Source organism: Salmo salar, chromosome ssa13, assembly GCF_905237065.1.
Source record: "Salmo salar chromosome ssa13, Ssal_v3.1, whole genome shotgun sequence".
Taxonomy (NCBI): domain Eukaryota; kingdom Metazoa; phylum Chordata; class Actinopteri; order Salmoniformes; family Salmonidae; genus Salmo; species Salmo salar.
In genome coordinates, this window is record NC_059454.1 from 22,754,665 (window position 1) to 22,780,384 (window position 25,720).

The window sequence follows — 25,720 nt, forward strand, 5'->3', positions numbered from 1 at the left end:
TGAGTGGTGCGGTATAACATCTTTGGTAATGAGTGGTGCGGTATAACATCTTTGGTAATGAGTGGTGCGGTATAACATCTTTGGTAATGAGTGGTGTGGTATAACATCTTTGGTAATGAGTGGTATGGTATAACATCTTTGGTAATGAGTGGTGTGGTATAACATCTTTGGTAATGAGTGGTGCGGTATAACATCTTTGGTAATGAGTGGTGCGGTATAACATCTTTGGTAATGAGTGGTGTGGTATAACATCTTTGGTAATGAGTGGTGTGGTATAACATCTTTGGTAATGAGTGGTGCGGTATAACATCTTTGGTAATGAGTGGTGTGGTATAACATCTTTGGTAATGAGTGGTGTGGTATAACATCTTTGGTAATGAGTGGTGCGGTATAACATCTTTGGTAATGAGTGGTGTGGTATAACATCTTTGGTAATGAGTGGTGCGGTATAACATCTTTGGTAATGAGTGGTGCGGTATAACATCTTTGGTAATGAGTGGTGTGGTATAACATCTTTGGTAATGAGTGGTGCGGTATAACATCTTTGGTAATGAGTGGTGCGGTATAACATCTTTGGTAATGAGTGGTGTGGTATAACATCTTTGGTAATGAGTGGTGCGGTATAACATCTTTGGTAATGAGTGGTGTGGTATAACATCTTTGGTAATGAGTGGTGCGGTATAACATCTTTGGTAATGAGTGGTGCGGTATAACATCTTTGGTAATGAGTGGTGTGGTATAACATCTTTGGTAATGAGTGGTGTGGTATAACATCTTTGGTAATGAGTGGTGCGGTATAACATCTTTGGTAATGAGTGGTGTGGTATAACATCTTTGGTAATGAGTGGTGCGGTATAACATCTTTGGTAATGAGTGGTGTGGTATAACATCTTTGGTAATGAGTGGTGTGGTATAACATCTTTGGTAATGAGTGGTATGGTATAACATCTTTGGTAATGAGTGGTGTGGTATAACATCTTTGGTAATGAGTGGTGCGGTATAACATCTTTGGTAATGAGTGGTGCGGTATAACATCTTTGGTAATGAGTGGTGTGGTATAACATCTTTGGTAATGAGTGGTGTGGTATAACATCTTTGGTAATGAGTGGTATGGTATAATATCTTTGGTAATGAGTGGTGCGGTATAACATCTTTGGTAATGAGTGGTGTGGTATAACATCTTTGGTAATGAGTGGTGTGGTATAACATCTTTGGTAATGAGTGGTGTGGTATAACATCTTTGGTAATGAGTGGTATGGTATAACATCTTTGGTAATGAGTGGTGTGGTATAACATCTTTGGTAATGAGTGGTGCGGTATAACATCTTTGGTAATGAGTGGTGTGGTATAACATCTTTGGTAATGAGTGGTGTGGTATAACATCTTTGGTAATGAGTGGTGTGGTATAACATCTTTGGTAATGAGTGGTATGGTATAACATATTTGGTAATGAGTGGTGTGGTATAACATCTTTGGTAATGAGTGGTGCGGTATAACATCTTTGGTAATGAGTGGTGTGGTATAACATCTTTGGTAATGAGTGGTGTGGTATAACATCTTTGGTAATGAGTGGTGTGGTATAACATCTTTGGTAATGAGTGGTGTGGTATAACATCTTTGGTAATGAGTGGTGCGGTATAACATCTTTGAGAACTAGAGAGGGTGTCTGAACCCTAAAAGGGGATATATCCAGTATCACCAAATCCTTAGTGTCTGAGCTGAAAGAGAGGAGAAGACAGGGCCATGATGATATATGACTCCTAATATGTGCTGACTATAATAGGATGGGGAGAATTGGTCTGCTGTTGTCATAGTGACCTTCAGAGTGAAACACCTTGACGACAGCCAGAACCAGCAGAGCACTGCTGAGCTCAATCTGGACACTCTCAAACGCCACAGGACCCCAACTCAGGATGAGGCCAGGAGTACAGAGCATTCTAACAGGCTCAGCAAGGCCAGACTACACAATCACAGTGTCAAATGTCAGGTTGTAACTTCTCATACCTTAAAAGTCAAGGTGATTCAGGAGATATCTGCAGCCCTCAATCCCAAAGGAATAACACATAGAGATTTAGAGCTTTTCTCATTAGTGTTGGGTTCAGGTAGGAAGAGCAACATTTGTAGTAGGCATGATTTGGTGAATGGAGTCCAAAGAGACCATTGGAATCTACAATAAAGGTTTTGCCATGCAGCCAATTCATGATTTCATAAAACCCCATGTAAATTGATAGCAATTCCTTCCCGTAATGAAATGCCATGGTGTATTCATCATTGGTTCAGCACTGACTCAGAGTGGTCATGGCCTGTAGACCGTTTCTTCTCCTTTCAAGGCAGGGTTTGTGATAATTGGAGTTAAAGGCACCATTCAGGCTGTGTTGTAGTGGCCTCTAGTGGTCAAACTGGAGCAGTACAGGCAGAGACAGCACAGGAGAACAGTACCTGTAGGTGCTTTTATTTAACCTTTATTCATCCTTTATTTAACTAGGCAAGTCAGTTAAGAACAAATTCTTATTTACAATGACAGCCTACACCGGCCAAACCCGGACGACGCTGGGCCAATTGTGCACCGCCCTATGGGACTCCCAATCACGGCTGGTTGCGATACAGCCTGGTCCTACTGTACGTGAGAACTGACTCGTGACTCCCCTTCCTACTATTACAATTTGCATTTGATGTCACATTTAAAATAACCCCATCTATGAAGACCATGATAAGTTGTAGAAGAACGTCTGCTAAATGACTCAAATGTAAATGTAAGTTATTGAGCAAGTGAGCATGTGAAGGAGAGACCTGGGTAGGTGAAAGAAAGGAAAGGTGAGAAGTTGAAACTGGAAAGCAAAGGAGGAACACACAGCTTTATCCTTCCCTTGGAGTCAGACATACAGCTTTATCCTTCCCTTGGAGTCAGACATACAGCTTTATCCTTCCCTTGGAGTCAGACATACAGCTTTATCCTTCCCTTGGAGTCAGACATACAGCTTTATCCTTCCCTTGGAGTCAGACATACAGCTTTATCCTTCCCTTGGAGTCAGACACACAGCTTTATCCTTCCCTTGGAGTCAGACACACAGCTTTATCCTTCCCTTGGAGTCAGACACACAGCTTTATCCTTCCCTTGGAGTCAGACATACAGCTTTATCCTTCCCTTGGAGTCAGACACACAGCTTTATCCTTCCCTTGGAGTCAGACACACAGCTTTATCCTTCCCTTGGAGTCAGACACACAGCTTTATCCTTCCCTTGGAGTCAGACACACAGCTTTATCCTTCCCTTGGAGTCAGACACACAGCTTTATCCTTCCCTTGGAGTCAGACACACAGCTTTATCCTTCCCTTGGAGTCAGACACACAGCTTTATCCTTCCCTTGGAGTCAGACACACAGCTTTATCCTTCCCTTGGAGTCAGACACACAGACAGTCAGACACACAGATAGTCAAACACACAGACAGTCAGACACACAGACAGTCAGACACACAGACAGTCAGACACACAGACAGTCAGACACACAGACAGTCAGACACACAGACAGTCAGACAGACCAAATCAAATAACATTTTATTCCTCACAGGATTCGTAAACAACAGCTGTGGACCAACAGTGAAATGCTTACTTACCAGCACTAATAACTTACGTCAGACAACACAGCAAAAAAAATGATATGTCTGCAATTCACTTAATTTAATCAATTTCTTGAGCGCTTCAAATTCAGATTGCTCATTAACACGCCACAGACAATATAGAGGAGGAAAGATAAACAGACAGACTATATGGAGTCATACCACAAAGCCATACAGAGACAGTTAATAATTTCCATAAGTACAACTGTAACAATGAACTAGTGTTAACAACTGTTTACTGTAGAGGAGGATTCCCAGTGTTAACAACTGTTTACTGTAGAGGAGGATTCCCAGGGTTAACAACTGTTTACTGTAGAGGAGGATTCCCAGGGTTAACAACTGTTTACTGTAGAGGAGGATTCCCAGTGTTAACAACTGTTTACTGTAGAGGAGGATTCCCAGGGTTAACAACTGTTTACTGTAGAGGAGGATTCCCAGTGTTAACAACTGTTTACTGTAGAGGAGGATTCCCAGTGTTAACAACTGTTTACTGTAGAGGAGGATTCCCAGTGTTAACAACTGTTTACTGTAGAGGAGGATTCCCAGGGTTAACAACTGTTTACTGTAGAGGAGGATTCCCAGGGTTAACAACTGTTTACTGTAGAGGAGGATTCCCAGTGTTAACAACTGTTTACTGTAGAGGAGGATTCCCAGTGTTAACAACTGTTTACTGTAGAGGAGGATTCCCAGGGTTAACAACTGTTTACTGTAGAGGAGGATTCCCAGGGTTAACAACTGTTTACTGTAGAGGAGGATTCCCAGGGTTAACAACTGTTTACTGTAGAGGAGGATTCCCAGGGTTAACAACTGTTTACTGTAGAGGAGGATTCCCAGGGTTAACAACTGTTTACTGTAGAGGAGGATTCCCAGGGTTAACAACTGTTTACTGTAGAGGAGGATTCCCAGGGTTAACAACTGTTTACTGTAGAGGAGGATTCCCAGTGTTAACAACTGTTTACTGTAGAGGAGGATTCCCAGTGTTAACAACTGTTTACTGTAGAGGAGGATTCCCAGTGTTAACAACTGTTTACTGTAGAGGAGGATTCCCAGTGTTAACAACTGTTTACTGTAGAGGAGGATTCCCAGGGTTAACAACTGTTTACTGTAGAGGAGGATTCCCAGGGTTAACAACTGTTTACTGTAGAGGAGGATTCCCAGTGTTAACAACTGTTTACTGTAGAGGAGGATTCCCAGTGTTAACAACTGTTTACTGTAGAGGAGGATTCCCAGTGTTAACAACTGTTTACTGTAGAGGAGGATTCCCAGTGTTAACAACTGTTTACTGTAGAGGAGGATTCCCAGGGTTAACAACTGTTTACTGTAGAGGAGGATTCCCAGTGTTAACAACTGTTTACTGTAGAGGAGGATTCCCAGGGTTAACAACTGTTTACTGTAGAGGAGGATTCCCAGTGTTAACAACTGTTTACTGTAGAGGAGGATTCCCAGGGTTAACAACTGTTTACTGTAGAGGAGGATTCCCAGTGTTAACAACTGTTTACTGTAGAGGAGGATTCCCAGGGTTAACAACTGTTTACTGTAGAGGAGGATTCCCAGGGTTAACAACTGTTTACTGTAGAGGAGGATTCCCAGTGTTAACAACTGTTTACTGTAGAGGAGGATTCCCAGTGTTAACAACTGTTTACTGTAGAGGAGGATTCCCAGGGTTAACAACTGTTTACTGTAGAGGAGGATTCCCAGGGTTAACAACTGTTTACTGTAGAGGAGGATTCCCAGTGTTAACAACTGTTTACTGTAGAGGAGGATTCCCAGTGTTAACAACTGTTTATTTTATTTTGTACATAAAAGGCTGTAAAAACACCAGCAAATCAGCTCCAAATTACAGTATTTTAATTTTGGAAATCCATTCCAAAGTATTCCCACGCATAATAGAGAGATATATGTGATCGTATACAAATGTAAGCGAGGTCTGAAATGATTGTTTGAGTCAAATATTATATATTGTTGGGCTTCTTGCAGTCAATTTGCAGTTTACAAATGATTTGTAATTATGTTCAGGCACCCTGATCATCCACTCAATAATGTTTTTTGTTAATAACTCTACAGAATTTATTGGTTCCAAGTGTGGTCTCCTCACTCTTCTATCTTTGCCTCTGTATGATAAGCCAATAGGGAGCCTACAGGGTTCTTAAGATAACAACACATTCCATTCATAAAGCCTTCCTCTCAAACCCAGCATGACGCTAAGAACCAAAGCTCTGCAGATAACAACACACACCCTTCCCAGCCCTCTCTCCTGTACTCCTCTTCCTCCTCTTCCCCCTTCCTCCTCCCCTCTCTCCTGTACTCCTCTTCCTCCTCTTCCCCCTTCCTCCTCCCCTCTCTCCTGTACTCCTCTTCCTCCTCTTCCCCCTTCCTCCTCCCCCTCTCTCCTGTACCCCTCTTTCTCCTCTTCCCCCTTCCTCCTCCCCTCTCTCCTGTACCCCTCTTTCTCCTCCTCCCCTCTCTCCTGTACTCCTCTTCCTCCTCTTCCCCCTTCCTCCTCCCCCTCTCTCCTGTACCCCTCTTTCTCCTCTTCCCCCTTCCTCCTCCCCCTCTCTCCTGTACCCCTCTTTCTCCTCTTCCCCCTTCCTCCTCCCCCTCTCTCCTGTACCCCTCTTTCTCCTCCTCCCCTCTCTCCTGTACCCCTCTTTCTCCTCTTCCCCCTTCCTCCTCCCCTCTCTCCTGTACCCCTCTTTCTCCTCTTCCCCCTTCCTCCTCCCCCTCTCTCCTGTACCCCTCTTTCTCCTCTTCCCCCTTCCTCCTCCCCCTCTCTCCTGTACCCCTCTTTCTCCTCTTCCCCCTTCCTCCTCCCCCTCTCTCCTGTACCCCTCTTTCTCCTCTTCCCCCTCTCTCCTGTACCCCTCTTTCTCCTCTTCCCCTTCCTCCTCCCCCTCTCTCCTGTACCCCTCTTTCTCCTCTTCCCCCTTCCTCCTCCCCTCTCTCCTGTACCCCTCTTTCTCCTCCTCCCCTCTCTCCTGTACCCCTCTTTCTCCTCTTCCCCCTTCCTCCTCCCCTCTCTCCTGTACCCCTCTTTCTCCTCCTCCCCTCTCTCCTGTACCCCTCTTTCTCCTCCTCCCCCTTCCTCCTCCCCCTCTCTCCTGTACCCCTCTTTCTCCTCTTCCCCCTTCCTCCTCCCCCTCTCTCCTGTACCCCTCTTTCTCCTCTTCCCCCTTCCTCCTCCCCCTCTCTCCTGCCACAGTGAGTTTGTATAATTCCCTGAGAGTGTGCTAACAGTCTAGCTATTTAGTGTGGAGAGAAATGGTGACAGGCTTGAACTGGTGCTACAGAGAAGATGAATGTCTTTGGTTTCCAGCAGACTGAAATGACCTGAGGGCTGAGGCCATGGTATTAGCTTAGCGTAGCCAGTATGTATGGAGGGTCGAGCCTAGTTCAGTATGTACAAGAATGTAAAGAATGTGTTAAAAGTGTTACGTTTCATTGGCTAGGCTATCTATTCGTGTAGAAGAAGCGTGTTGTGTACAAAGTGAGGAAGAGCAGTATAAATGGTGGAGAGACAACAGAACCCAGGGCCAGGGCTGAATACACAGAGGGGAGAGCATGAAGACAGGGCCAGGGCTGAATACACAGAGGGGAGAGCATGAAGGATTCAACACAGACTCTCTTTGTTGGCTACAAACAGCAGCACTGAGACTTCATTTATTACTTGTTTTATGGCCTACATCAGGTGAGTGTGTGTGTGTGTGTGTGTGTGTGTGTGTGTGTGTGTGTGTGTAGCCTTGTGCATATGATTAAGCGGGTGTGAGAGAGCACGTGTATGTTGTTAGAACACATTGTTCTTGACCTCCACAGCAGTCTAACACAGGTGCTTCCTTGTTCTCTCTTCCACCCCTGACCGACCAACCGCCTCCTCCATCTCTGTCTCACTCCCTCTCTTTCTCCCTTTACATCTCAGTCCCTACTCTCCCCTCATCCTCATCTCTCCAACCTACCTGGTTTACACTTACAGTTGAAGTCGGAAGTTTACATACACTTGGAGTCATTAAAACTCGTTTTTCAACCACTCCACAAATTTCTTGTTAACAAACTATAGTTTTGGCAAATCGGTTAGGACATCGACTTTGTGCATGACACAAGTCATTTTCCCAATAATTGTTTACTGACAGATTATTTCACTTACAATTCATTGTATCACAATTCCAGTGGGTCAGAAGTTTACATACACTAAGTTGACTGTGCCTTTTAAGAGTACATAGTTATCCTGTATATTAAGAGTACATAGTTATCCTGTATATTGAGAGTATATTGTCAGGGATTTCTTCGTCGGAGGACGATATGGCGAAATCATCATCGGAAAATGAGGACCAATATGCAGCAGAGTTGAGATGGTTCATTTTGAACTTTTAATAAATTCCAAAATGAACATACAAAATAACAAAAACGAACGCACAATACACTGACAGTCCTGTTAGGTTTACACACACTAAACACGGAACAATCTCCCACCAATACACAGACAAACACACCCAACTAATATAGGACTTCCAATCAAAGGCAACACCACACAGCTGCCTTCAATTGGAAGTCCACCACAATTAACTCAACATAGAAACAGATCAACCAGACTACACATAGAAATACATCAACATAGACCATAACTCAAAACCCGGAAATAATCAATCAAACGCCCTCCTAACTAATACACCACCCTGAACCACATAAAACAAATACCCTCTGCCACGTCCTGACCAAACTAAAATGACAATTAACCCTTATACTGGCCAGGAAGTGACAGTACCAGATGCTAACCCCGGAAGCACCTTAAAAAAAAACAACCCCAAACAACAACAAAACTACAATTCCCCTCTACTAAAGGGAGGGAAGGGAGGGTGGCTGCCATCAACGACGGCACTGTGCTACACCCCCCCTCCCCAACCCACCTATATCTGGAGGTGGCTCCGGTTCTGGCCGTTCCAGGCAGTCGGGCCACTCTAGCATCGCCAGGGGGCAGTCGGGCCACTCTGGCATCGCCGGGGGGCAGTCGGGGCAGTCTGGCAGCTCGGGGCAGTCTGGCAGCTCGGGGCAGTCTGGCAGCTCGGGGCAGTCTGGCAGCTCGGGGCAGTCGGGCAGTCTGGCAGCTCGGGGCAGTCTGGCCGCTCTGGCAGCTCGGGGCAGTCGGTGCAGTCTGGCAGCTCGGGGCAGTCTGGCAGCTCGGGGCAGTCTGGCCAGTCTGGCAGCTCGGGGCAGTCTGGCCACTCTGGCATCTCCGGGCAGTCTGGCAGCTCGGGGCAGTCTGGCCACTCTGGCAGTTCCGGGCAGTCTGGCCACTCTGGCAGTTCCGTGCAGTCTGGCCACTCTGGCAGTTCCGGGCTGTCTGGCCACTCTGGCAGTTCCGGGCTGTCTGGCCACTCTGGCAGTTCCGGGCAGTCTGGCCACTCTGGCAGTTCCGGGCAGTCTGGCCACTCTGGCAGTTCCGGGCAGTCTGGCCACTCTGGCAGTTCCGGGCAGTCTGGCCACTCTGGCAGTTCCGGGCAGTCTGGCCACTCTGGCAGTTCCGGGCAGTCTGGCCACTCTGACATCTCCGGGCAGTCTGGCCACTCTGACATCTCCGGGCAGGCTGGCCACTCTGACATCTCCGGGCAGTTTGGCCACTCTGACATCTCCGGGCAATTTGGCCACTCTGGCAGCTCCTGACTAGTGGGTGGCTCTGGCGATTCCTCACTGACGGGCGGCTCTGGCGACTCTTGACTGACGGGCAGTTCTGGCGACTCTTGACTGACGGGCAGTTCTGGCGACTCTTGACTGACGGGCAGTTCTGGCGACTCTTGACTGACGGGCAGTTCTGGCGACTCTTGACTGACGGGCAGTTCTGGCGACTCTTGACTGACGGGCAGTTCTGGCGACTCTTGACTGACGGGCAGTTCTGGCGACTCTTGACTGACGGGCAGTTCTGGCGATTGTTGACTGGCAGGCAGCTCTGGTGACTGTTGACTGGCGGGCAGCTCTGGCGACTTTAGACTGGCGAGGCTGGGTTTACGCACTAGATGCCTTGTGCGTGGTGCTGGTACTGGGCGTACCAGACTGGGAACACGCACCTCTAGGCTAGTGCGGGGAGCGGGAACAGGACGAGTCGGACTGGACTGACGTACTTCCGGGTCCGCACGAGAGACAGGAGCTGGAAACCTAGGGCTATGGAGGCGCACAGGCGGTCTTGATCTTAGCTCCTGCACAACCCGTCCTGGCTGGATGGAACTAGTAGCCCTGTACGAGCGGGGTGCTTGTACAGGGCGGACTGGGCTGTGCAGGGGCCTGATGGTAGCCGTGCGTAGAGCGGGAGTTGGGTAGCCTGGTCCTCGGAGGCGTACCGGCGACCAGATGCGCTGCGCAGGCATCCTCCTACCAGGCTGGATGCCCGCTCTAGCACGGCACCTGCGAGGGGCTGGAATAACGCGCACCGGACTGTGCGTGCGTATGGGTGAGATAGTGCGCTCCTCAGGGAAACATGGCGCTCTCCACCTCATACGCTCCTCCATATAACCACGGGTAGCTGGCTTCCGGCTCTTCCTAGGCCTAACCAAACTACCCGTGTGCCCCCCCAAATTGTTTTATTGGGGGTGCCTCTCGTGCTTATACGCCAGTCGTGTCCCTCGGAAACGTTCCCGGTCCATACCAGCCTTACTCCATGGGCCTTCTCCGGCCATAACCTGCTCCCATGTCCATTTCTCCCGATTGTCCAAATCAAAATTCCTCTGCTCCTTCCTCTGCTGCTTGGTCCTGGTTTGGTGGGAGATTGTCAGGGATTTCTTCGTCGGAGGACGATATGGCGAAATCATCATCGGAAAATGAGGACCAATATGCAGCAGACTTGAGATGGTTCATTTTGAACTTTTAATAAATTCCAAAACGAACATACAAAATAACAAAAACGAACGCACGATACACTGACAGTCCTGTTAGGTTTACACACACTAAACACGGAACAATCTCCCACCAATACACAGACAAACACACCCAACTAATATAGGACTTCCAATCAAAGGCAACACCACACAGCTGCCTTCAATTGGAAGACCACCCCAATTAACTCAACATAGAAACAGATCAACCAGACTACACATAGAAATACATCAACATAGACCATAACTCAAAACCCGGAAATAATAAATCAAACGCCCTCCTAACTAATACACCACCCTGAACCACATAAAACAAATATCCTCTGCCACGTCCTGACCAAACTAAAATGACAATTAACCCTTATACTGGCTAGAACGTGACATCTATTAAGAGACTCAGTTACTTCCGAATTTTGGCCCATTCCTCCTGACAGAGCTGGTGTAACTGAGTCAGGTTTGTAGGCCTCCTTGCTCGCACACACTTTTTCAGTTCTGCCCACAAATGTTCTATAGGATTCAGGTCAGGGCTTTGTGATGGCTACTCCAATACCTTGATTTTGTTGTCCTTAAGCCATTTTGCCACAACTTTGGAAGTATGCTTGATCATTGTCCATTTGGAAGACCCATTTGTGACCAAGCTTTAACTTCCTGACTGATGTCTTGAGATGTTGCTTCAATATATCCACATAATTTTACTTCCTCATGATGCCATCTATTTTGTGAAGTGCACCAGTCCGTCCTGCAGCAAAGCACCCCCACCACATGATGCTGCCACCCCCGTGCTTCACGGTTGGGATGGTATTCTTCGGCTTGCAAGCCTCCCCCTTTTTCCTCCAAACATAACAATGGTCATTATGGCCAAACAGTTCTGTTTTTGTTTCATTAGACCAGAGGACATTTCTCCAAAAAGTACGATCTTTGTTCCCATGTGCAGTTGCAAACCATAGTCTGGCTTTTTCATGGCGGTTTTGGAGCAGTGGCTTCTTCCTTGCTGAGCGGCCTTTCAGGTTATGACGATGTAGGACTCATTTTACTGTGGAAATAGATACTTTTGTACCTGTTTCCTCCAGCATCTTCACAAGGTCCTTTGCTGTTGTTCTGGGATTGATTAGCAGTTTTCACACCAAAGTACGTTCATCTCTAGGAGACAGAACACGTCTCCTTCCTGAGCGGTATGACAGCTGCGTGGTCCCATGGTTTATACTTGCGTAATATTGTTTGTACAGATGGACGTGGTACCTTCAGGCGTTTGGAAATTGCTACCAAGGATGAACCAGACTTTTGGAGGTCTACAATTTCTTTCTGAGGTCTTGGCTGATTTCTTTTGATTTTCCCATGATGTCAAGCAAAGAGGCACTGAGTTTGAAGGTAGGCCTTGATATACATCCACAGGTACACCTCCAATTAACTCAAATTATGTAAATTAGACTATCAGAAGCTTCTAAAGCCATGACATCATTTTCTGGAATTTTCCAAGCTGTTTAATATACAGGATAACTATGTACTCTTAATATGCAGGATAACTATGTACTTTTAATATACAGGATAACTATGTACTCTTAATATGCAGGATAACTATGTACTCTTAATATGCAGGATAACTATGTACTCTTAATATACAGGATAACTATGTACTCTTAATATACAGGATAACTATGTACTCTTAATATACAGGAGAACAATCGCCTTATGGTGAGGATAGCCGACTTGCAAGCTCGGCTTCAGACGCAATCATTAGGCAAGGGCAATATAAGTGTAGGAAGGGATGATACAGCATCTGTGCCACCAGTAAATACAGGTAGTAGTGTTAATCCCCCTGCACAGTCCGCGCAGCCGGACAATTTTCTCATAGCTTCTGGAAAGAAACTGAAACAGAAACAATAACACCTGGGGAAGGAACCAAAGGGAGTGACATAAATAAGGCAGATAATCAAGGAGGTGATGGAGTCCAGGTGAGTGTCATGAGGCGCTGGTGCGCGTGAAGATTGTGACAGGTGTGCGCAATAATCAGCAGCCTGGTGACCTAGAGGCCGGAGAGGGAGCACACGTGACAGTACCCCCTCCCCGACGCGCGGCTCCAGCCGCTGACCAACATGATGATCCTGGGGATCAGGAGCGGACCGACCGGTCACCTCTGCTAAGGTGCGGGAACCTGTCAATCTGGCTGAGGCGCGGGAGCATGACGACCTAGAGCACCGAACAGAGAGCATACATGACAGTACCCCCTCGCCGGCTCGCGTCTCCAGCCACAGGACGCTAACCACAGGGACGATCCCAGGGATCAGGAGCGGACCAGGCGTCTAAGCTGAGGCGCAGAAACCTGACGAACCGGCTGAGGTGTGAGAGCCTGATGAGCCGGCTGAAACCTCCCCGGTTGCCTCGGTCGAGGCACGGGAACCTGTTCACCCAGCTGAGGCAAGGGAGCCTATCGAGCCCGCTGAGGCATGGGAGCCTATCGAACCCGCTGAGGCATGGGAGCCTATCGAACCCGCTGAGGCATGGGAGCCTATCGAGCCCGCTGAGGCATGGGAGCCTATCGATCCCGCTGAGGCATGGGAGCCTATCGAGCCCGCTGAGGCATGGGAGCCTATCGAACCCGCTGAGGCATGGGAGCCTATCGAACCCGCTGAGGCATGGGAGCCTATCGAACCCGCTGAGGCATGGGAGCCTATCGAACCCGCTGAGGCATGGGAGCCTATCGAACCCGCTGAGGCATGGGAGCCTATCGATCCCGCTGAGGCATGGGAGCCTATCGATCCCGCTGAGGTATGGAAACCCGTCGAGCCAGCTAAGGCAGGGTAACCCGTTGAACCCGCCGAGGCATGGGAGCCTATCGATCCCGCCGAGGCATGGGAGCCTATCGATCCCGCTGAGGCATGGGAGCCTATCGAGCCCGCTGAGGCATGGGAGCCTATCGAACCCGCTGAGGCATGGGAGCCTATCGAACCCGCTGAGGCATGGGAGCCTATCGAACCCGCTGAGGCATGGGAGCCTATCGAACCCGCTGAGGCATGGGAGCCTATCGATCCCGCTGAGGCATGGGAGCCTATCGATCCCGCTGAGGTATGGAAACCCGTCGAGCCAGCTAAGGCAGGGTAACCCGTTGAACCCGCCGAGGCATGGGAGCCTATCGAACCCGCCGAGGCATGGGAGCCTATCGAACCCGTCGAGGCATGGGAATCCGACAAACCGGCTGAGGCCTCCCAGGTAGCTCCAGTTCTGACACCCAGACCCGACATCACCTCCAACACAAAAAACTTCCTGAAGCTTCCCTTTGGTGAGGCTTCATTCTGTAACAATGTGCGCTGAGAGTCGGGAAGCAAGTTCAGGGAGTGAGTGTTTAAAATAAATAAATGAAACATAATACAAAACAAGAAGCACGAATAATGCACAGACAGGAAACTGAAACAGAAACTATGAAGCCTGGGGAAGGAACCAAAGGGAGTGACATATATAGGGCAGGTAATCAAGGAGGTGATGGAGTTCAGGTGAGTGTCATTATGCGCTGATGCGCGTAACGATGGTGACAGGTGTGCGCCATAACAAGCAGCCTGGTGACCTAGAGGCCGGAGAGGGAGCACACGTGACACAGAGGTCACCAAGCACAACATAACTTCAGCATGTAACTTAGCTAGACAGATGTGTTGGCATTGAGTAATTGTCTCTGGCCCCCTCAAATGTTAAGGGGGATTGATGAACTCTACAGCAGACTCGCACAACTCAATCGCTGGTTGAAAACTGTTTCTGCCCCTCCCAAAAGATAGAATTTGTCTGGGACTTCCCCACAAACAGGACCAAGCCTGGCCTGCTGAGGAGTGACGGACTCCATCCAAGCTGAAGGGGTGCTGTAATCTTATTTATCAACATAGACAGGGCTCTAACTCCTCTAGCTCCACAATGAGATAGGGTGCAGGCCAGGCAGCAGGCTGTTAGCCAGCCTGACAGTTTAGTGGAGTCTGCCACTAGCACAGTCAGTGTAGTCAGATCAGCTTTCCCCATTGAGTCTGTGCCTCAATCTAGGTTGGGCAAAACTAAACATGGCGGTGTTCCCCTTAGCAATCTCACTGGAATAAAGACCTCCTCCATTCCTGTCATTATTGAAAGAGATTGTGATATCGCACATCTCAAAATAGGGCTACTTAATGTTAGATCCTTCACTTCCAAGGCAGTTATAGTCAATGAACTAATCACTGATCATAACCTTGATGTGACTGGCCTGACTGAAACATGGCTCAAGTCTGATGAATTTACTGAATAAACATTGTGGATCTAAATGTTTTTCCTCATAATCCTGGAATATCGGACGGCCATTTTATGACGTTTGCAATCGCAACAAATAATCTGCTCAGACCCCAACTAAGGATTATCAAAAAACGCACTAGAAATTCTCAGGCAATCCAAAGATTCATCGATGCCCTTCCAGACTCTCTCCACCTACCCAAGGGGATTGGAAACCCTAACTGGTTTCTACGTGGACAAGTTCCTAGCAGCATATTCGTGCAGGAAAAGCAAGCCAACCAACAACTTTTGATCAAACATAATTTTGTCATAGAAAGAAAATCATAAGCTTCCCACATTGGTAACACCAAAGTCAACGTTTGGTAGCAAGGTCCAGCTAGCCAAAAGAGTTGAGTAGCCAGGCCAGGCCTACTCAACCATTATATAGTCTATTATAGTCTCAGTTAATGATATTTGATGTTCATTAATGTTTTAGATATGTGTACTAAATAGCCCTCTACTTTTTTATTTTCAAGGCACAAACACCAGTGAATGGAGACAGCACCTGGTTTTGTTCTCTGCCCCCAAGCACTACCTCTGCCCCCAGTACTGGCTGTTCACCAGCCTCAAGCACTACCTCTGCCCCCAGTACTGGCTGTTCACCAGCCTCAAGCACTACCTCTGCCCCCAGTACTGGCTGTTCACCAGCCTCAAGCACTACCTCTGCCCCCAGTACTGGCTGTTCACCAGCCTCAAGCACTACCTCTGCCCCCAGTACTGGCTGTTCACCAGCCTCAAGCACTACCTCTGCCCCCAGTACTGGCTGTTCACCAGCCTCAAGCACTACCTCTGCCCCCAGTACTGGCTGTTCACCAGCCTCAAGCACTACCTCTGCCCCCAGTACTGGCTGTTCACCAGCCTCAAGCACTACCTCTGCCCCCAGTACTGGCTGTTCACCAGCCTCAAGCACTACCTCTGCCCCCAGTACTGACTGTTCACCAGCCTCAAGCACTACCTCTGCCCCCAGTACTGGCTGTTCACCAGCCTCAAGCACTACCTCTGCCCCCAGTACTGGCTGTTCACCAGCCTCAAGCACTACCTCTGCCCCCAGTACTGGCTGTTCACCAGCCTCAAGCACTACCTCTGCCCCCAGTACTGGCTGTTCACCAGCCTCAAGCACTACCTCTGCCCCCAGTACTGGCTGTTCACCAGCCTCAAGCACTACCTCTGCCCCCAGTACTGGCTGTTCACCAGCCTCAAGCACTACCTCTGCCCCCAGTACTGGCTGTTCACCAGCCTCAAGCACTACCTCTGCCCCCAGTACTGGCTGTTCATCAGCCTCAAGCACTACCTCTGCCCCCAGTACTGACTGTTCACCAGCCTCAAGCACTACCTCTGCCCCCAGTACTGGCTGTTCACCAGCCTCAAGCACTACCTCTGTCCCCAGTACTGGCTGTTCACCAGCCTCAAGCACTACCTCTGCCCCCAGTACTGGATGTTCACCAGCCTCAAGCACTACCTCTGCCCCCAGTACTGGCTGTTCACCAGCCTCAAGCACTACCTCTGCCCCCAGTACTGGCTGTTCACCAGCCTCAAGCACTACCTCTGCCCCCAGTACTGGCTGTTCACCAGCCTCAAGCACTACCTCTGCCCCCAGTACTGGCTGTTCACCAGCCTCAAGCACTACCTCTGCCCCCAGTACTGGCTGTTCACCAGCCTCAAGCACTACCTCTGCCCCCAGTACTGGCTGTTCACCAGCCTCAAGCACTACCTCTGCCCCCAGTACTGGCTGTTCACCAGCCTCAAGCACTACCTCTGCCCCCAGTACTGGCTGTTCACCAGCCTCAAGCACTACCTCTGCCCCCAGTACTGGCTGTTCACCAGCCTCAAGCACTACCTCTGCCCCCAGTACTGGCTGTTCACCAGCCTCAAGCACTACCTCTGCCCCCAGTACTGGCTGTTCACCAGCCTCAAGCACTACCTCTGCCCCCAGTACTGGCTGTTCACCAGCCTCAAGCATTACCTCTGCCCCCAGTACTGGCTGTTGATCGTCCCCCAGCCCATTACCCACACTGAGTTGCAGTGTAAAATTAGAAACAATCTCCATGCAGGACCTGGGAAGCTCTATCTTGGGCCCACCTCCAAGACCTACTCCACTAGCTTGCTTCTTACCGATGCCACAGAGCAGCAGCAGTAGTAGCAGGGGTGTGAGATGAGAGAAAAGAGCTGCAGACTCATTCCTTGACACATCACTCGCAAAGGCATTGCAAATGATTGAAGACATATCTCAAGATGTGGAGAACGTCATGCACCAAGTCACCAGCTTGTCCCAGAGGTAAATAAATACATATCATTTCAGACTTTACTCTGATCCCCTTTCCTCTCTTCTGTTGTCCTCTTTCCTCCTCTCCTTACCATGCACATTGCTCTCCAAACACTCCTAATTTCCCCCCTCTTCTCATCCTCTCCACAGGGCCCTGGCACCAATAGCTGATTTCATGGATGAACTCTTACCAAAACTGCGGGAGGAATTCAATCACCAGCTGCGTGACTTCAAGAAGAGGAAATGGACTGCATGACTGGGACCACAGTGAACAACTGTTGTTCAGACATCTCACCAGTTAGACACTAGACTCTTACATTTTATGCCATAGACACTTGTTTACATGTCTGTTCTCAGCAGACACTTGTATTGTGGTTTACTTTCAGAAGCATGAAGCAAGAATAAATGTTTATTTGTGTGCTGAAAAAGCTCTGTTGGCATTTCTTAAAGGTGTTTCAATGCATTCTATTTTAACATCAAGTGCTGACAACGTACAGAAGAGCTGTGTGCCACAGACTTTACAGGCTTTCTTCTACTGGTGGAATTCAATCTAATCTAAATTACTGCACACTGAGACGTCCCAGAATCAGGTTTCATTTTATTAACAAGATTAAAATTCTACATTTTAGTACAAAATACTTGGTCCTTTGTGTGCACTGTGAGTCTGTGAGACCAAGAATCCTCCTCATCCTTTCAGCCATGATGCCTAATGCATTCTCTGACTCGCCGACAATGAGAGTGGTGGTAGTTCCAGGTATGAGAGTGGTGGTAGTTCCAGGTATGAGAGTGGTGGTAGTTCCAGGTATGAGAGTGGTGGTAGTTCCAGGTATGAGAGTGGTGGTAGTTCCAGGTATGAGAGTGGTGGTAGTTCCAGGTATGAGAGTGGTGGTAGTTCCAGGTATGAGAGTGGTGGTAGTTCCAGGTATGAGAGTGGTGGTAGTTCCAGGTATGAGAGTGGTGGTAGTTCCAGGTATGAGAGTGGTGGTAGTTCCAGGTATGAGAGTGGTGGTAGTTCCAGGTATGAGAGTGGTGGTAGTTCCAGGTATGAGAGTGGTGGTAGTTCCAGGTATGAGAGTGGTGGTAGTTCCAGGTATGAGAGTGGTGGTAGTTCCAGGTATGAGAGTGGTGGTAGTTCCAGGTAAGCCCATGTTTCTGGATATGGACAACTGTGAATAAGAGGTAATAAGAATATATGTCTCTTATATATTTGGTAAACAAAAAACACCATACAATTTTACAGGAACCATATTCCAAAAGCCTTAATAAAATGGCACCTCTCATACAGAGTATACATGTATGCTGTAACAAGGGAAATAATTGAAATTGATTCCAACATTCTATTATCAATATACTGTACCTGGATAAGGAAGCATGAGGTTATCATGTAGGGGGAAAGCTGCATCTCCCAGGAAACCATGAGGACTTGACATTGTGCTATCTGGCAGGACAGCTGACGGTGACAGATCTAGATTCTTCTGCAGTAATTTGAACCCATAAGAAATCTCTTGAAACACTCCACTAGAGATGAAACGGTATGAAAATTTCATATCACCATTATAGTGACAAATGATCACGGTTATCAGTATTATCGCTGTATTGTTAAAATGTGCTGGAAATGTTCAAAAAGTACTGACACACACACTGAAATCATTTGACCAAGTTTTATATGAAAACCAACAAACAACAAATGAAATTAGCAGCACTGTGCACTTTTTGTGTGTGTAACAGTATAGCTTCCGTCCCTCTCCTCGCCCCTACCTGGGCTCGAACCAGGGACCCTCTGCACACATCGACAACAGCCACCCTTGAAGCATCGTTACCGATCGCTCCACTAAAGCCACAGCCCTTGCAAAGCAAGGGGAACAACTACTTCAAGGTCTCAGAGCGAGTGACGTCACCGATTGAAACGCTATTAGCGCACACCACCGCTAACTAGCTAGCCATTTCACATCGGTTACATGTGCATAAACATTAAGTAATAACATTAACATTAAAGATGGCCCCATGTGGCCATGAATGGTAACATTTTCCCTGGTGCAGGTTTAAATGAACACAAACTTAAGTAAGCTAATCAAACAAACTACTAACTAAATCAGCAGCACTCACTTTGTAGTGAGACACGGCCCTCCATCAGCCTCAGAAAGACACGCCTCTCAACAATTTGAAATGGCATCATGTCCTTTGCAATGTAATATGAAAGGGCTGCCGTGAGGTCTTCAGTATTTTTAGATGTGGGTGCATAAGCAGCCTGCCTTTTAAATGCTTGTTTGAGTGTCTGTGTCATGTCACAACTGTAGATGAGGAGGGACCAGTAGCATCACTGGGTTTGCCTGCTGCTCGCCCACTCTGTAAACAAGGGATTAGAAAATGTATTATTATTATTATTATTATTACATAATTATTTCACACACACACACACACACACACACACACACACACACACACACACACACACACACACACACACACACACACACACACACACACACACACACACACACACACACACACACACACACACACACACAGTCTATTTGATGTGTTATTTGACTATATGCATTGACCCCATGCACAATTGACATAAATACAAATGAGTCTTTAGAAGACAGTGATAGTAATGGCAATGAGCCCAACAATTGACATAAATACAAGTCTATATAGGAGTCTATAGTGTTTCTTCTGTTGGAACACTTTAACAACCAAGTCGGCTGACGGATTTTAAATGAACAAAGTGTGTTGGTTGGGTGTCTAAACTACATGACGTGTCATCATGTGCAATGGGAGAATAGAGTCTGCAGACACGATGCATACAGCAGCAGAACAACTTGTAGTGTTTTTACAAGAGTAGGTAACACTGAAAGCTTCAGTTTATATTATTGACAAGCTATTAGCAAGTTAGACAGACAAACCACATCATGCATTGAGGTAAAAGTTAACTTACCTTGCATTCGCTATAAAGTAGTGGTTGGTGGTCACGAAGATGACTCAAGAGATTTGAGATGTTGCCAGCAATTTTTTTTGGTTCTGCAGACAGGGTGACCATCTTCAAATAAGTTTCCCTCAGCACTCTTGTAAAACCCAAAATACAACCACACTTCAGATTTGGTCGTCTTAGAAGGCTGAAAAATCTCCTGAGCGCTGTCACTGCCTTCCACCATGTTTTGACACAAAACAAACCCTGTGTTTTATGCTGAGCCTGCGTCAGACTGTTGCTAACTTTGGTTGATGCTGGACAGTATTTACCGTGAGTTTTTCAACCCGCGGTAATCAAACACGGTTTTAATGATAATTACAATGATAATTCAAATGATAACTAAAATGTCATCCCTACACTCCACCATAGTTCTCTCTCCCTCCTTTTCTTTCCCTCCTCTTCTCTCCTTCCTCTTCTCTCCCTCCCTTTCTCTCCCTCCTCTTCTCTCCCTCCTTTTCTCTCCCTCCTTTTCTATCGCTCCTCTTCTCCTCTACTCTTCTCTCTTTCCTCTTCTCTCCTTCCCTTTCTCTCCCTCCTCTTCTCTCCTTCCTCTTCTCTCCTTCCCTTTCTCTCCCTCCTCTTCTCTCCTTCCTCTTCTCTCCTTCCTCTTCTCTCCTTCCTCTTCTCTCCTTCCCTTTCTCTCCCTCCTCTTCTCTCCTTCCTCTTCTCTCCTTCCCTTTCTCTCCCTCCTCTTCTCTCCCTTCCCTTTCTCTCCCTCCTCTTCTCTCCCTCCTCTTCTCTCCCTCCTCTTCTCTCCTTCCTCTTCTCTCCTTCCCTTTCTCTCCCTCCTCTCCTCTCCTTCCTCTTCTCTCCTTCCTCTTCTCTCCTTCCTCTTCTCTCCTTCCTCTTCTCTCCTTCCTCTTCTCTCCTTCCTCTTCTCTCCCTCCTTTTCTCTCCCTCCTCTTCTCCTCTAATCTTCCCTTCTCTCACATCAACACCATCATCCCAGAAACCCTGGACCCACTCCAATTCACATACCGGCCCAACAGATCCACAGATGACGCAACCTCTATTGCACTCCACACTACCCTTTCCCACCTGGACAAGAGGAACACCTATGTGAGAATGCTATTCATTGACTACAGCTCAGCGTTCAACACCATAGTGCCCTCCAAGCTCATCATTAAGCTATGGACCCTGGGACTGAACACCTCCCTCTGCAACTGGATCCTGGACTTCCTGTTGGGCCGTCCCCCAGGTGGCAACAACACATCCGCCACACTGACCATCAATACGGGGGTGCCTCAGGGGTGCGGGCTTAGTGCCCCCCTGTACTCCCTGTTCACCCATGACTGAGTAGCCGTGCACGACTCCAACACCATCGTTAAGTTTGCCGAAGACACAACGGTGGTGGGCCTGATCACCGACAACAACGAGACAGCCTTTAGAGAGGAGGTCAGAGACCTGGCAGTGTGGTGCCAGGACAACAACCTCTCCCTCAACGTCAGCAAGACAAAAGAGATGATGGTGGACTACAGGAAACAGAGGGCTGAGCACACCGACGGGGATGTAGTGCAGCGGGTCGAGAGCTTCAACTTCCTCGGTGTCCACATCACTAAGGATCTATCATGGTCCACACACACCAACGCAGCCGTGAAGAAAGGACGAAAACACCTCTTCCTCCTCAGGAGGCAGAAAAGATTTGGCATTGGCGCTCAGATTCTCAAAAAGTTCTACAGTTGCACCATTGAGAGCATCTTGACTTGCTGCATCACCGCTTGGTACGACAACTGCTTGGCATCCGACCACAAGGCGCTACAGAGAGAAGTGTGTTCAGGCCAGTACATCACTGGGGCTGAGCTCCCTGTCATCCAGGACCTCTATACCAGGCGGTGTCAGAGGAAGCCCCTAAAAATTGTCAACGACTCCAGCCAACTAAGTCATTGACTGTCCTCTCTGCTACCGCACGGCAAGTCTGGAACCGACCAGACCCTGAACAGCTTCTACCCCCAAGCCATAAGACTGATGAATAGTTAGTTAAACAGTTAACCAAGTAGCTACCTGGACTATCTGCATTGACCCTCTTCGCACTCTCGTTTGTCTCATCACACACACTGGTGCTACTGTTAATTATCTGTCACTTTATTTCTAGTTCTATGTACATATCTAGCTTAATTACCTCGTACCCCTGCGCATCCACTCGGTACTGCTACCCCAAGTTATCGTTACTCATTGCATATTTATTATTATGTTTTGGTATTGTTTTACTTTTCTATTATTTATCTATATTATTTCTCTCTGCATTGTTGGGAAGGGCCTGTAAGTAAGCATTTCACTGTTAGTCTACACCTGTTCTTTACAAAGCATGTGACAAATACCATTTCATGATTCTCTTCTCTCATTCCTCCCTCTCCCTCCTCTGACCCTCTCTTCTCTCCTTCCTCTTTCTATCTCTCTTCCTTCTCTCCTCCTCTATACCTCTCCTCTCTCCTGATCTCCCAGCCTCACCCCTGTGTGCAGGAAACTTCCATACCAGAGACAGAGCTTCTATGATGATCAGAGAGGAAAGACACAATGCCTACAGTGTGCTAGAAAGAACACAATTCGTAAAACACACATAACCGCATAAACACACACACACACACACACACACACACACACACACACACACACAAAGAGAAAGCCAATGGAACATGCTTTTACTATTAGTTTTTTTTCATTCCATAAGACTTTCTCAGGAAAATCCCCCTCATCAGGGTCGGTCCAACCCAGACAGACAGCACTGGGCCTGGAGAGGACAGACAAGGAAAGGAGCATGGAGAGCCTCTATCCTTCTCCTCTACCATTGGCCCAGATGTTTGGGTGTGCATGGAGGGATCACAACCCATCACGACTGCTCCATGTCCATTAGGTTTTATACAGGTCTACTGATTCAATAATACGTCAGGCTTCAGCACACCAAGATAAGCTACTAGTGATAGCCAATAGCAGTCAGAGCTATACATTCCCCATTCACAGAGCACGTCAATTCTATATGGGGGTGACATAGAGTAGATTACAATGTAGTCCATTTCTGGAAGGTCCAGCAGTTGGTACCATTTAGCCAATCTAGGTCACTTTCACTTTCTGTGAAAGTTTATGTCTGTGTGTGTGTGTGTGTGTGTGTGTGTGTGTGTGTGTGTGTGTGTGTGTGTGTGTGTGTGTGTGTGTGTGTGTGTGTGTGTGTGTCTCGTGCGTGTGTGTGTGCGTGCGTGCGTAGCAGGATGTGTCTCAGCCAGACCCTACTCAGAGAACTCCAGTATAAACACATGGTACTCTGGACAGAAACACCCCTCTCTTTTCTCTCTACCTATTCATCCCTCTCTCTTTTCTCTCTACCTATCCATCCCTCTCTCTTTTCTCTCTACCTATTCATCCCTCTCTCTTTTCTCTCTACCTATTCATCCCTCTCTCTTTTCTCTCTACCTATTCATCCCTCTCTCTTTTCTCTCTACCTATCCACCCCTCTCTCTTTTCTCTCTACCCATCCACCCCTCTCTCTTTTCTCTCTACCTATCCACCCATCTTTCAACCTCAGCCTTATTTCTACTGGTTAACGGGCAGCGACCACTATCTCTTTCAACAGAACAGACTGAAACTGCTTTGCTGGAGGTGCCAAGCCCATAGCCGCTTAAAGATGAAAATCAAGTTTGCACTTGGTGTTAAGCCATTTCTCTAGAAGAAATTGCAACATCTTCATGTCTGTAAACAACAGCGGAGGCTTCTCAGAGGAGGAAGTAGAGGACCATCCTACTGAGTGAATTAAAAAAACAGTTACGTTATCCTTTTTAAATAAAACAATACTAAATACTAGGGCTGACCCCGACTAAAGAACATTTCGGTCGACCAATCGATTGGTAGACATGTGTATTTTTCCATATTGAATAAAATAAACTATATGTAGGCTACTGAGCTTGTGATTAAAATGAAGACACAGTACTAAAGAGGGAGCCAGAGATCAATATAGGCTCACCAGAAGGAAAAAACCTGTTCCCATCCAGACCCCCCCTCCTCCCACTGCTGTTCGCAGATTCTGCCATTACACTCCTGAAGTTTCCGGTGATAAGCTACACCAGCGGTCGGCAACCTTTTCCATTAGGAAAAGTTATCGTAGCATTTCTACTGATCTGTGTGCCAGTTATGATTTTCATCAGCACATTTTCATGGAACAGTTTCATTTCATTTATAATAAAATATTCATATCTCAAATCAATGTAATGTGGTTAATCAACATTGTAGCTCAATGAAAATGATACAAATCTAAAAGTCACTTCTTTGCCTTTTCCAATAGGTACAAATACAGTACATAAAGCCAACAAATAAAAACCTCGCAGCCTGCAGGTAGAAAATATCCTGATCAAAATAAATATCCTATAAATCACATTGGCTACACATGGGCTGTCTGGAAGGAACTTGAAACATTGTATCAACTATTAACTGGGGTCAGGCCTGAAGCTCACACTAGCAAACTTGCAACATTGTATAAAATATTCTGTTTCCCACGCCAGTGAGCTCTGGACAGACAGACAGACACAGCTGTAAGCTATTAGCACAAGGGATAAGAAGTAATCAGGTTGGCTTTTCTTCTGACCTTTCCACTGGAACAGAGCATTACATTTTTTTACCCCTTTTGTGCTGATTGGTTAACAAAAGGGAGAGAGCTGTAAAGATTTTTCAAAATAGGCTACTTTGAGGAACTATCGTCATACTCAGTGGATGTAAAAACAGACTTTGTTTACTTGCTGTTTGAGAGGAGAAAAAATTATATTGAACAAAAATATGAACGCAAGGTGAAGAAGCTCCTCAGTCTCATCAGCTGTCCGGGTGGCTGGTCTCAGACGATCCTACAGGTGAAGAAGCCGGATGTGGTTGGACGTACTGCCAGATTCTCTAAAACGATGTTGGAAGCGGCTTATGGTAGAGAAATTAACATTGATTTCTCTGGCAACAGCTCTGATGGACATTCCTGAAGTTAGCATGCCAATTGCATGCTCCCTCAAAACTTGAGACATCTGTGGCATTGTGTTGTGTGAAAAAACTGCACATTATAAACTGCCTTTTATTGTCCCAAGCACAAGGTGCACCTGTGTAATGAAAATGCTGTTTAATCAGCTTCTTGATATGCTACACCTCTCAGGTGGATTTATTATCTTGGTAAAGGAGAGACACTCCCTAACAACGATGAAAACAAATTTGTGCACAAAATTTGAGAGAAATAAGCTTTTTGTGCATATGGAACATTTCTGGGATGTTTTATTTCAGCTCATGAAACATGGAACCAACACTTTACATGTTGCATTTATATTGTTGTTCAGAATACTTTGAAAAGCTCCACAGTGATGGTGACTTAAGACAATAAGACAATAAATAATATCAGATCCCCAAATGGGAGTATTTATAGGTCTACATTTGTGTGCAGGCCAGGTAGCCTACTATACTTCTATGCATTATCAGGTGTGTGTCCTTACTCAACATTGACAGGAGCGCTACAAACAAAAGACAATTAATAAATTGACAATGAATAAATAGAATAAAATAAACCAAAACTTGTGTAGCCTAGGCTGTGCACTCTGCAAACAACGTCTCCACTCCTACTATGACAACGATAAGACTGGAATAATAATGTATTGAATGTATTAACAGAAATGATCATAATCAAACAAACAATGTAGATTAGAAATGATGGTAATTAACAGTAAATGTACTGCTGGTGAGTCATCCCCGTGGCCTCCGCAATGGATTAGTCCACTCTGACA

At 46.9% G+C, this 25,720-nt stretch overlaps 2 protein-coding genes across 2 annotated transcripts in view; one reads left to right on the top strand and one right to left on the bottom strand.

The window, feature by feature from the left end:
• The window catches only part of LOC106566610 (FYVE, RhoGEF and PH domain-containing protein 3), a 124,790-nt gene that overhangs the window by 85,847 nt on the left and 13,223 nt on the right, over nt 1-25,720 (bottom strand). The window lies entirely within an intron of this gene.
• Nucleotides 14,701-17,439, top strand: LOC106566611 (gastrula zinc finger protein XlCGF58.1-like). Its single transcript, XM_014134790.2, has 2 exons — nt 14,701-17,023; nt 17,162-17,439. The coding sequence occupies exon 1, from the start codon at nt 16,184-16,186 to the stop codon at nt 16,883-16,885; it is 702 nt and encodes a 233-aa protein (XP_013990265.2). The 5' UTR covers nt 14,701-16,183; the 3' UTR covers nt 16,886-17,023; nt 17,162-17,439.

What these genes read in the sequence shown, in the direction of transcription:
- LOC106566611 (XM_014134790.2), top strand. Translation starts at nt 16,184, where the DNA reads ATGTTCACCAGCCTCAAGCACTACCTCTGCCCCCAGTACTGGCTGTTC.